This window comes from Diadema setosum, chromosome 2, assembly GCF_964275005.1.
Source record: "Diadema setosum chromosome 2, eeDiaSeto1, whole genome shotgun sequence".
NCBI classification, from domain to species: Eukaryota; Metazoa; Echinodermata; class Echinoidea; order Diadematoida; family Diadematidae; genus Diadema; species Diadema setosum.
This window is the reverse complement of record NC_092686.1, coordinates 6,328,004-6,341,726: the sequence shown is the minus strand read 5'-3', so window position 1 is coordinate 6,341,726 and position 13,723 is coordinate 6,328,004. Positions and strand designations below refer to the sequence as shown.

Genomic DNA, 13,723 nt, shown 5'->3' with positions numbered 1-13,723 from the left:
TGGATGGTGTATCTGTCTCATAAAAATAGCAAAAATATAGTCTTTGCTTGGCAGTGCCCTATAATGAAAAAAAAATCACAGTGCACACATATGCACACACACACACACACACCACACACAAAGTGACTCTTCGTAATAAATCCATGCTATGTTCTGTTACTGACAGTAGAACCTCAATTATCCGGCCGTCAATTATCCGAATTCTTTCTATTACAGTAGGACCTCGATTCTATTACAGTAGGACCTCAATTATCTTGCCATCAATTATCCGGATTCTATGTTATCCCATCAATTACATGTATCTGGATTCTCTGTTATCCAGAGGTCAACTGGCTGACAGTTTTAAAAATATTTTCATGTATTTTCAATGCCAAATCACACTCAAAACAAACACATGTTCAACCATTATTGTACAAATATACACGACGGGACATCATATTCCGATCATGGCAGCAGACTGTAACTTTCAAGTCAGTTCATGAGATGATGTCAATAACTGGTGCCGCGCTTGTCACGGGCACGTAGTGCACAGCAGTGGATGCAGTACAAGGCAGCGGCAGTGTTCAAGACAATAACAACCTCGCTGTAGGTCAATATCAATCAAATAAAAGATAAATTTAAAGTGATATTTTACTTATATTTCATTTTATTCTGGTATCAATTTACAAAGTATGAAACATGACAGTATCATGAAGATAATCATACAAACATCGTTGAATTGGTAACATCTGTATACCCCTAGCAGGGTGGTCCACAACTTGAAATTTGAGCATGTTGCAAGCTCAGAATCTGAAAATATTGCAGAAATTGTATGTGCGCAGAATCATGAGCACGTGGTATGCAATACTGTATACGCCATATATTTCGCGAGTCTAAATTTTCGTGAATCAGGAATTCACAACAATTTCGCGAGTGGTTAAATTCGCGATCGTGGAGTCCTGTACTGAACAGAGAAATGTACACACGTACGTCACATCCACATCGGGATTAGAGTCAATATTTTTGCATGTTTTTAATTTTGCGAATAGCACCTGACTTGCGAAATTCACGAAAATGAAAACATCGCGAAATATTTGGAGTATACAGTACTTCTCTTTTTTGTGCTGTCTTTCCTCTCTCTGTGAGCTGCTTGCATTCAACATTCTCTCTCATGTTTTGTACACACACAAATATCTAAGTTCGGGGTAGTTTGATGTTTCTTATGTTTTGCACATGTTTTTCACATATTGGAATACATTTTATTTTGAGTTTGTTGCAAACTCTTAAGGATGTTGCACAGCATGTTGCTGGCTTTTGAGGATGTTACACAAGAATTTGAGCATGTTGCAGAAACCCCTCGTGGACCACCCTGCCCTAGCATCATGCTATAGAAAGTGCTATGTTTGAGCATTTGCGATCTCTCTTATGATCTGGCCATAACGATTATCCACATGCCCACCGGCCGCGACATGGCTTTATAATTCGAGGTCCTACTGTATATGACTTTGATACCCAGAGTAAAATCAACAAATAAAATATTGAAAAGCTCATTGAATTAGACAAAGTACCAAATTTATAGAATTTGTACCTCAAAACTCCCATCTACTAACAGGTGACAAACCTTCAAGTCTGTTTCTCTCTTCCTTTTTTTTTTAACATTGGTGATTGCAAAAAGAAAAATATGATAATAAGTTCTTAACATTTGAAGTTGAAAATGGAAATATTGTGTTCAGTTCTTGGTGACATTATTATTACCAGGAATTTAGATATATGCTACACATTATAGTCCAACTATATCACAGTGGTTATAAAAGACACAAAAACAAATGTAATTTTATATCAGATCATTACAACTAAGCAAAAAGATATAAAGTTTCCAACATTTTTGTAAAAGTGTGGACTGAAAATATTAGGTATATGAAAGATAACCATTCTTCTTTTGTTCTTTTATTTTTACACTTACTGTTTTTGTGGAAAGAATGGTATGTCATGAGGGCACATCAAATTTGCACTCAAATTTCCTCTGCGCATGTGTGGTTCAAAAGTGAAAGCAATATTCTCATCGTGTTTTTCAGTCAACTACTTCACATGGGAATGTTCAGATTTCGGGTTTTCTTGTATAGGAATGGAATGTTGCCACTCTGTCGCCACAGAAATAGCAAACAAAAACAGTCATATTACACTTCTTTAGTTTGTTTTTTAGTCGTGCTGGCCTGGTGCTTGGAAAAATGACCGTTAAAATTTCCAGTTCTTTGCGAAGTAACTACATTTTAAAGGACAAGTTCACTATTATTAACATAAGGATTGAGAGAATGCAGCAATATTAGTAGAACACATCAGTGAAAGTTTGAGGAAAATTGGACAATCGATGCAAAAGTTATGAATTTTTAAAACTTTTGTGTTGGAACCGCTGGATGAGGAGACTACTAAGGCTCGTGATGTCATATGAGTACAACAGTATAAAGAAAATGTAAAGAAAATTCAACATATTTTCACTGTTTTTCGCATAATAAAAGAGCACTTGACTTGCCTCTTTGTAAAAGCAATGGGAATAATATTACCCATAACATATGTCAGTAACGTGTCAAGGGAATGTGTACTTTTTTCAAAAGATGAAATTTTGTGAAATTCTCTTTATATTTTCGTTATATTGTTGTACGCATGTGACATCATACACTGCAGTAGTCTTCTCATCCAGTGGTGACTGCACAAAAACTTCAAAAATTCATAACTTTTGAACGGATTGTCCGATTGTCCTCAAACTTTCAATAATGTGTTCTACTAATATTGCTACATTCTCTCAATCCTTACGTTAATGAAGGTGAACTTGTCCTTTAACTCATTCACGTTTTTATGCATGATGTCAGTCTGTATTGATATGCAAGTTGAAAGGAGACACTTGATAGTGTATGTATTATGTTCAAATGCAACTACCAAGCTGAAAACTTGGAAGTGTTTTGTCCTCATTACATTGGTAACCTGTTGAATCTCACATTGTATTTAAACTATTACTATTTGTTTTCATTGCATACATGGATCTGCCCCAGAGTGCAATGTTAATTTACTGACATTTTATAATCCTTCCAGATGTTTAAGGTCATCCGATTGTAGATTGCTTGTTGTTCCAAAAACGAAGAAATCATGGGGGGATCGGTCGTTTGCACATGCTGGACCTTACCTATGGAATCAGTTGCCTCAAGCTATCCGTCACATTACGAATGTTGACTCATTTAAAGTTGCCCTCAAGACTCATTTGTTCATGACCATTTTCCAGTAGAATTGTATATTGTGATGTATATTTTTTCATTATCATTATTGTGTCATTCATTTTCATGTGCATGTTTGTGTAAGGATTTTTGTATTTTATACCTTACTTCTTCTACTGCGCCTTGAGCACGTTACCCATGTGGAACTAGCGCATTATAAGTACCCTGTATTATTATTATTATTATTATTATTATTATTATTATTATTATTATTATTATTATTATTATTATTATTATTATTATTATTATTATTATTAAGTGGAAATTGTGGGGTTTCACTAGATGCAGGTACAAGTACACATTTGACATGCCATGCTCTACAGAGGAAAGGGGAATTACATTTTTGCTACTTATTTTCTGCATTCACTTCCAACTTCAGGAGCTGTTCTGAATCAAACCTGCTATCAAAACTTGGAGAATCATACTGGTTAGGGTTAGGAAGTCTGTTTCTAGTTAACTCGTGATGTGCAGCCCTCATGCTCTTGACTCATTTGATTGTATGCCATGTCTTCATCGCCTGCTCTCCAGTCCATAATGGTTAACAGATTGATAGAAACTTATTTTGGAGAGCAGCTAACTGCAAGTGGAATTATATACAAGACAATGTCTTTTTCAACAGACTTTGAGATGTACGATCTGTGCAAAGTAGCAGTTAATCTGAATTATGCATATTAATTCCGTCCACATGTTGTATGCTAGGCAGGACATTCCTTTGAGTATTTCCTCCTTCTGCTCAATACAGTGTGGGGCTAGGGGCCTTTAATTCTTGCGAGCAAGTGTCCACTCAATTTACTTGCCCAAAGGACAATTATGGTTGCCCCAAGCAAGCAGACAATTGATTTTGTGACACCTTTTAGAGATTAAGGTCCTCTTCTATATACAGAGAATGGATCCAGTGCGCCAAAGAGACGGTAATTCTAGAGCACCAATGTGTTGCAACTTCTTGAGGTATTGGTTTTAAGTGCACTTCTACACCATGCTCAAGTAGGCCTTACTTTATAGAGTAATTCAATCTAATAGTTAAATATGGAAACTGACCAGGAATAATGTATGATGTTATTAAAGGAAAGTGAGTTTGTGGCACCTTTATTAGCACAAATAGGTGTTGAATCGTTGTTGAATCATCCAGATTTTGTGCAGATTTATATAAGAACAGCTCCTGAAATTTGAAGTGAAGTAGGAAATATGAAACTTCTACCACTTCATAATATGTTAGTCTGGTTTTACTCTGTTCTTTAAGGCAAATTTGGCCTTGGTATAGACTGAGTGATACATAACCTGCATGTTTTCATTATCAAAGTGCAAAATTTAACCAATGCGAGGAGGGAGGGTAGACCTCTTACAATTTGTATCATCTTTATCCTTCCACCTGTACAAGCTTTGTAAGAGTAGCCCAAGAGAGATTATTGGTATACCCTACAGTGTCGTTCTCACAGAGTTAAGATGCAGGCCTTTGCCGTTATTGCTTTTGTGTCTTGCAGTCATGTATAGCCCCCTCATGGCTGTGTGCTCAAGCAATCTCTCGGAGAACGCCATACTAGAGTGCCTGACGTTGCTCACCGACCACGGCGCTGATGTCAATACCCACGAGAAGTAAGTTTCTCACCGAACAAGGTGCATGTTTGTGTTGTGCCCCTTACAGATCATGCAGTAATCAGTGGATTTTTAAAGTGGCATGCACTTGCTGAATTCTTGCATCAGAATTACACGTCTCTTGTCTCTATATTCTGCATGAAATATTGTAGAAACAGCAAAAAGTTAAAGTGTCATGACACAATGATTGTACAAGTTTCCATGTTTCAAGCACCAATGAATTTCTCTGTGCCATCTTCAGTATGGCAAAGCAAGCACTCTACCTTGTCGGTGATGAAGGAAAAGAATTTATACAACTACATATAGCTGATATTTGTTTTGTTTTGTTTTGTTTTGAAATTTGCATTCTGGTCTGAAGGGTAGAGAAGAAATTTGTCACCCATATTTCATGCTGTATTTAGTTCCCCCACTGAATCCCCAGGGGTGTACCAGGTATTGGTAACCATCAAAGTTGAGCTGAAAGAGGGGCTAGTCTCTCTGTGATGTGACGATCTTTGTGATACGACTTGTGTGAGTTGAAGATGAGGGTAATTAAACTGGTCACTCCACTCTGCATTCACACTGAATCCAAACCGCTGTGAGAAAAGGAATGGAAATCATTGGATGTGTGCATTGACGCGAGGCACATCCCAACCATCTTTCCATTTGTGTAGGCCCTACATTATATTATGTGTGTGTGGCTATGGGCATGTGTGGATAGATGGATGAGTGTGAACACACCCTATGCTTCAAAATTTGAAGTATCATACCTTACCTCCTATGGATACCCCCCACCACCACCACCAACACAACCACTTGATCTTGACCGACAAATGGCTTTGATTTAATGTACATGACCTCAGGGATTCAGAGGTGTGTTGAGAGACATGTGAAGCACACCATGTCAACTGATGGGATTGAACTAATGACCTTTTAACCTGAAGGCAAGGGCTCTACACACCTCCCTGATTACAACACCTGTTCAGAACAAGCTCTCCTGAACAAGTACAGAAATGGTAGTCCTTGATATGTGTGGTTTTCCTTTTTAGACCCCCTTAGAAGCAGCCTATACATGAAAAACAGAAAATTGATCTTAACCTGTTAAGGACTGTTTGATTTTTCTACAACACGTATTTCCCCATAGATGCTTGCCCAAGTGTACTCGGGACTCATCCTCAACGGGTTAAGAGAAAAAAAGGTGAAAAATTTGCCAAGCTCTATGCGCTTTTTAACCATGAGGGACTGATGTCATCTAAAAATATCTTAGCTCTCGTGACACATGAAATTAAAAGGAAGTGCACCATCTTTCTTTGAATCACATCAAGACCAGAGTGTGTGGAAATGTGAGCATCAGTAACATGTTCTTAACTTGGGGTGGAAGTCGAGGGCACTTCCAATTTCCAGACAGCTGGTCAGATTTCATGCCACATAGCGTTGGATCCTATTTCATCGTTTCTAATAACACACCATGCCCTTTGAAGTGAATGTGTTTGAATCCTATTCTTTCCCTTTCTGTTTTCCTTTCTTTCAAACAAACCTGTAAGAATACACTTGTAGGCCCTATCTTATGGGGTGAATCCTCATACACTCATTTTTACAGGGTCTTCATATGCCACCATATTTATGTTGCTTGTTTGTGTACAGTCTGTTTTCTGGAGTAATGGTGTGCTATTTTCGTGCCATACATGTTTTGTTTTTCATTATAGGTCAATATGAAAGCTATCCTTTCGTCTCTTCCTCTCTTTGTTTTTCTTTACATAATATGCTACACGTGCCCACACAATATCAGACGACATACAATGTACGTTGTACTTCCTCAGTTTTTGTTGTTCTTGTTGTGATCAAGGCTGTTTTCACACGTACCGAGAGTGCATAAATATGAATCACTATATTGATATGGCACCTCTACAACCAAAATTCAAATGACGCACTTTAGTTGTGTGTATACATGCAAACTGGAATCGCAGAAGGTGATTTGAATCCTAATTCCAATCTTAATTCAAATGATGGTCTGGATGTGTTTTCCAATCACGATTCTCCAGAATGACTTAATAACGAAACAGTCATGTGTACGGATTGACCTCCAACTCATGTTTTGGGGGGCAGAGCTTACAGTGACCATTCAACCATTTCAGCAGTATTAAAAAAAAAAAAAAAAAAAAAATGCGCTCCTGAAATGAATGCTCACACTGCAGTCAAAAGTTACGTTCAGACGACAGGCCCTAACCTCGAGGTTAGGAAACCTCAAGGTTTAGCTCTTGCCCCCAAACTACAATGTGCATCCACACTACGAATCTTAACCTCGAGGTTAGGAAACCTCGAGGTTAAGCTCCTGCCCCTTTGAGTACTTTGATTTTTGTGTCCACACAGTGCTTAACTACAAGTGGGACCCAAGAGCGCTAAGAGGTTAGAGCGCTAACCATAAGATTTCTCGTGGCTCTTAACATCGAGCTAACCTCGAGGTTAGCTAACTACGAGTGCGTCTTCACGGTCCCTAACTACAAGCTCTAACCTCGAGGTAAAGGCTTGTCGTCTGAACGTAACTAAAGTACATGCTAATTACTGCTCAACAGAGATTGATGGGAGCTCAGAAAGGCGCCACACCTCCTCAATCTCCTCGCTCTGTAAGTCAAAACTGCAGAATCCGCAAAGCCTTCCTCGGCCATACTTGTATGTATGGATGATGATTGTAATCGTCATTGTAAGTGTAATTGTAATTCAGGCCCTCAGCATTGCAATCATGTTTTTCGGCCAGTGTGAAAATGGCCCATGAGTGCAGACTTTCTAATCTTTGTACCACGCTTCAGAATCAAAGTGACAGTTTTCTTCACTTTCCATTTGCTCTTGATATCAGTTCAGGCGGCATGTTCCTATTACTTTCCTTTCTGCTCGTAAGTTCCAAATGAAGTCAATATGTTTCTTTCACTTTTGATCATGGTAATTTCATCTTGTACCTCAAGGGTCGAAGTTGAGGATGAAAGGGAAAAACAGATCACACAAAAATGTAATCCAGTCTAAGGAAAAGTAGCAGCCATGAAAGTAGCAGTCATGATGGTAATGCAGTACTTTGCCCTGATCATTGCAAAACTAGTACAGACAACGGCCATTATAATGGAGTCATTAGGAACCGTTACATTGAAATTTCTTCATAGCGGAACAGCAAAGTATATAAAGATAACTGATATACATAGATGATGATTTATGGACCCCGAGATTTTAATGAGCTGTAACAAGAACTTTGTTATAACCATGCTCATTATAACATGAGTGCGCTTGAGATGCGGTAGTACAAGTAGTTATAAAAGAATTATGATAGTAGTAATAGCAGTTGAAGTACAAATTTGTAGTAATAGTAGTACATTGTAGTAGTAGTAGTAGAAGAAGAGGTATGTATGTGTTAGTATTATGTTTATTGTAATGATAGTAGTATAGCTGTCGCAGTAGATAGTAGTAGTAGTAGTACAGGGAAGCATATTAACCCATTGAGGATGGACTGATTTTGCTACAACACGCGTTTTCCATAGATACTTGCACGGGACTCGTCCTCAGCGGGTTAATAGGGACTTTTCAATTTGCACGTTGAGCTAGGCGTCACCATGGGTTGACATTTTTTTTACGTACCACGCATGCGTGAGTGTCGACCCTCGGCTCCTATTTCAATTCTCGAACGCGTTCACCCTGGTTATCACCATCCATCCAATTCACTTGCGCCGTGCTCAGGCCGCCTTATCTATGACGTCACACTGCTTTCGCGATAGATGAAAATTGTGCGAAAGAGCACAATGACTCTCGGGAAATCCGTGCTCAGTTCACCTGTTTTCCTATTTCTTTCGAGAGAATATTGATATTCTAATTACATGAAAGCTTATGATCTTGATAATCACAGCAGCAGCGCTGACATACAAACTACAGCCTCTGGTACCTACTTTATTTGCCCGCTTTAACTGTTCTGCAATTTGGAACTGCATACCGTAGTCCCACACATGCATTTACACGTAATGCTGTACGCAATCACATCTCGGTGCTTGGCCTGTTGCAGTGCATTAATCTTGTAATCTAACCATGCATCATGTTTTAAAATCCACATACATTGTAATTCATCCCAGGATACTTATTCGGCATCTAGTCAAAGACAAAATAAATATTACAAGTAAAAAAACAAGTCACAAATTCCGCATATATGCACCCAAGGCACAGGTTACCTCCTGCACACGCCACGAGCGAGACGTGACGCCTAAAATCGAAATGTTTTTTAGCAGCGGGTCAATGTACAGACGTGACGCCTTGACGTACGGTTGCGCTTGGCGTCACAACCTTCTCGTTCACCCAATCCAAAACTTCCTAATATAGAGAGGTCAGATACATTTGTATAACAAACCCTCATCAATATAACAAGGTGCTTTTGCAGGTCCCATCTCTTATGTTTCTGTGTTTGTGTACCCTGATATAATGAGAAACCTTAAACAAGGCACTTGTTGTGGTTTTCAAAAGTCCTCATTATTACGAGATTCCCCTGTAGTAGCATGATGGTACTAGTTTTGTTTAAGGCTGCTTTCACATAGAAGTATTCGGTATTCGGTATTCGGTATTCGGTATTCGCTATTCACTATTCGCTATTCGAGCACCGAATACACCATCACCCGCACCGTCAACTCACCATCCCATGTAGTGAGGATTTCTACCTCCTACATCGCAGCAAATCTTATAAACAATTTCTAAACTGCATCAGAATGTCGGTCTACATGCTTATATTTGCTAACGGGCAAATCCAGACCAAAAGTGTCATTATTTCATAAACGAGAGAGGGTATACGCTGCAAGAAAATCGAACAAGCTCGATTCCCACTTTGCTATACTTTTCGCAGGTATTCGGTACTTTCGAATAGTGCCCTCTTATGTGAACCGGTGTGAGGATTCAAGCTATTCGCGTGCCCTCGAAAAACGAGCCCGAATACCCGAATAGTATACTTCTATGTGAAAGCAGCCTAATAGAACTACAATGTAGTAGTGGTGATAGTAGGGCTAGTAGTACCTGTAGTAGGAGAAATAGAAATAGTGATGGTGGTAGTGTTATGGCACTTTCAGACACACCGAGTTATCTTATATTCATATGACGTATAAATAAACGACGTTTTGATATGAGAGCATTCAGACACAGCACCCCGTTGATATGATAATCATATGGGAGCATTCAGACCTAGTGCACAAGCGATATTTCTTGAGTAGACGTGATTCTCTTCCATGCACAGTACGTAATTTACGCAGGCTTTGCGCATAGTGTTTATACTCTGCCTTGGATTTATCCGGTAGTTCGCGCCAGATCATTATTATGTCACAATCTGTCAACCACCCGTTATAAGTCCGCACTGCGGATACGTGAGCTCAGCGTTCGCTGTGAATAAGCCCCGCCTACTCATACGACGTATGGATTTGAGAGCATTCAGACACAAATATACGTCTAAGGATATAGGATAATGATTTGAAACGATGCATAAACCATCGTTTTGATATACAACGTACATAATACGACGTTTCAATGTAAGAGCATTCAGACACATAAAAACGTTGTATATCCATATGAGAACTCTCTAGTCTGAAGGGGGGGGGGGGTAGTGGTACATGTAACTGTTGTAGAAACTGTATAAGGGCAGTGTGTTTCAGGCCTGTACACTACTGCCATGAGTGTTTTGCTGTTATATTTTTCATGCCATCAAGCTCTTCACTCTGTTCTCGTGCATTGCTGCTTCATTGCGTGTCACAGGAAGTCTCCATTCCAGATTTCTGGCAGAAAGAACCAAGCTCCTATTCTCACATAAGTATCAGAAGAGTCATGTTGGCGGCTGTTTGGAAGGAACAACATTTGAAGGCAGGGGGGGGGGGGTAGAAATGAGACTACAGGAGGGAAAGACCTGGGAATGAGCCTGTTAGTCACATGCAATAGTTATGGACCTTCAGTCTGTCATACTCAATTTTGACAGCCATTGCCTTGATTGATCTATAGGGCCTTTCACACTTTCAGCAAAGTATAGTGATACTTTCCACGGCCTGTTGTAGCTTGGACATTTTAACTTAATCCCCTTGATATAAATGACCAACTATGTATCTTTGTTACATCCACAGTGTAGAGCGCACTCCCGTTATAACTAAATTCCGGTTACAACGAAGTAAAAATTCAGGCAGCAAAATTATCCACTCTTTGTTCCTTATTGTTTATTTGTTTGGTTATAACGAAATTTCGATGCAGCGAAAGAAAATTGCAGGTCCCGAGGCTTTCGTTATAACAGGAGTCCACTGTAGTTGTATTTAAAGGGAACTTTGTTTTTCCTGTTTGACTGAGGGGAGTCCTTTTTCTTCAGCATGTGGAAATAGCAAATTTTATAAAGGAATACATAATCCTGTACATGTTAACCCACTGAGGACGGTTTGATTTTGCTACAACAGGCATTTCCCATTGATGCTTGCCCGAGAATACTCGGGACTCGTCCTCATCGGGCTAAGATTATGTGTTTTGCTCAGATCTACCATCAATTAACTCAATATGAAGGACCAAGGATATCACAACTTCAACTTTAGCTGTGGACACCAATTACTATAAAGCCAGGAATTATCGTGGACATGAGATTGCGAAATTTGTGAGGAGCCTAGATTTGTGAAAGTAAAATGCATGCAAAAGTGTCTTCGCAATTCATTGAATGCCAGTGGTGAACCGTGAAAGTTTCATGCCATAAATATTTCTGGTTTTACAGTAAGGTATATGTTGAATGTAGATGCTCACAGGGGGGTGTTGCATAAAGCTGTTCGTAAAGTTACGAACGACTTACGAGCGACTGGTGATCAGTTCTTGTGCTGAAGTATGGAAATTCTGATAAGTAAAGCACATCAGAACTGATCACCAGTCGCTCGTAAGTTGTTCGTAACTTTACGAACACCTTTATGAAACAGGGCCCTGTTCTTTTTTCCTCGGTGATGCTTGATCATTTGTACAGTGAGAGTATCGATACTGAAATGCTTCATATGCATGCCTCATACTTCACAAGTGCATGTATAATACTTTGTGAATTATGACCTACACGACAATTTCACCTAGTGATTTAGGTCACAATTGATGACCACACTGAGGGAATAACTAGTGAGAAACCAAGTATTGTCTCTTTTCAGGAGGAAAATTATAGACCACATTGGATTCCTATGTGCAGCTCATTTGTGTGATGGGAAACAGTATTTTTGTACATGTATATATGACATGCTGTTCAAGTCTTTAGTATCAGTCCTGTAGTACTTGGTATCATGAAGAGTGATTGCCAATTGTGCTCTTTGAACACTGCGTGACATATTTTGCACCATTTTTAGTGTGATTTCACCAGATGTCACAATCATGGTGACCGTAGCAGAGGCTTTCTCTCTGAAACAAAATTTTCTGAAGGTCCTCCAGTAAATAGACCTGTAGGCCTATACCTTTCCTAGGGGTGCATAACATCAGTACTCACTTTTGGCATAGAATTAATTTTCCAAACAATATTCAGGGAGATTTTGCCAGTTGATATTAATAAATGCAAGGCTGTTTTTATTTAAATATGGGTTAGAAATGCCTTTCTGAATTGCTGCAAGAAGTGTGATCGCAAACATGTTTTAGCCAGAAACATGTTTCTGTGGAGATGATAAATACAAACTCATTTTGAAATGTGTTTATAGCTCAGACCTGTTCATGCCAACCTCTGCCAACTACACATCTCTGCTCCTCAGGTCAAGGCTCCCCTCTTGTGCCACATTGGAGATGATAAATGTAACAACTCAAGAAATACAATCCAAAAGGCCTTTGCAAATGCATTTTGTGGGTATTGAAACATGTTTCAAACATGGGAAAGATGATAAACGCAGCCTTACATACCACTCGGGCTTCACTGTGCATACTTGTAGGGCTACTAAGCGATGCATTGCACTAATGACATAATTCCTGCGTTGAGCATGGAATGTTGTATGGGCATCACTCCAGCATTTTTTGCTTCATGCTTTGATCAAAGCATGAAAAATCCATGTTCGGTCTCAAATGCTGTGAGGAGATGATATCTTCATCTATATTGGTTCAGTTTCACAGACTGTTTTGCTGTTTTTCATTGATTTTCATTAAAGGACAAGTTCACCTTCATTAACATAAGAATCAAGAGAATGCAGCAATATAATAGCAGAACACATCAGTGAAAGTTTGAGGAAAATTGGACAATTGATGCAAAAGTTATGAATTTTTTAAACTTTTGTGTTGGAACTGCTGGATGAGGAGACTGCTAAGGCTCGTGAGGGCATATGAGTACAACCGTATAAAGAAAATGTAAAGAAAATTCAACATATTTTCAGTTTTTTTGCATAATAAAAGATCACTTGACTTGCCTCTGTTTAAAGGCAATGGAAATAATATTACCCATAACTATGTCAGTAACGAGTCAAGGGAATGTGTGCTTTTTCAAAAGATGAAATTTTGTGAAATTCTGTTTGTATTTTCCTTATGTTGTTGTATGCATGTGACATCATACACTGCAGTAGTCTTTTCATCCAGCAGTGACTGCACAGAAACTTCAAAAATGTATAACTTTTGAACAGATTGTCTGATTTTCCTCAAACTTTCAATGATGTGTTCTACTAATATTGCTACATTCTCTCAATCCTTATGTTAATGAAGGTGAACTTGTCCTTTTAAAAAGGGGATATTTAGAAATGCTACCGCTAAACTCTTAGAATCAACAAAATATAAAAGCAGCATTTCAGTGTTGTGCTATATTTTCCTTCTCATTTTATGTAGTGGCTGAAAGTATGGTGGGAACAAAACATCAGAAAATGGATCAAAATTGCAAAAATGCCTTATTTGACACTTTTATTTGTGCCTCCCCTTATCTGTGGAAATTGGCCTCACAC

At 38.8% G+C, this 13,723-nt stretch overlaps 1 protein-coding gene across 1 annotated transcript in view; it reads left to right on the top strand.

The window, feature by feature from the left end:
- LOC140237973 (ankyrin repeat, SAM and basic leucine zipper domain-containing protein 1-like) overlaps positions 1–13,723 on the top strand; it is an 81,388-nt gene that overhangs the window by 25,975 nt on the left and 41,690 nt on the right. Inside the window, exon 4 of the mRNA XM_072317906.1 lies at positions 4,727–4,838. Within this exon, the coding sequence (XP_072174007.1) occupies positions 4,727–4,838 (112 nt within the window). The remainder of the gene's footprint in view (positions 1–4,726; positions 4,839–13,723) is intronic.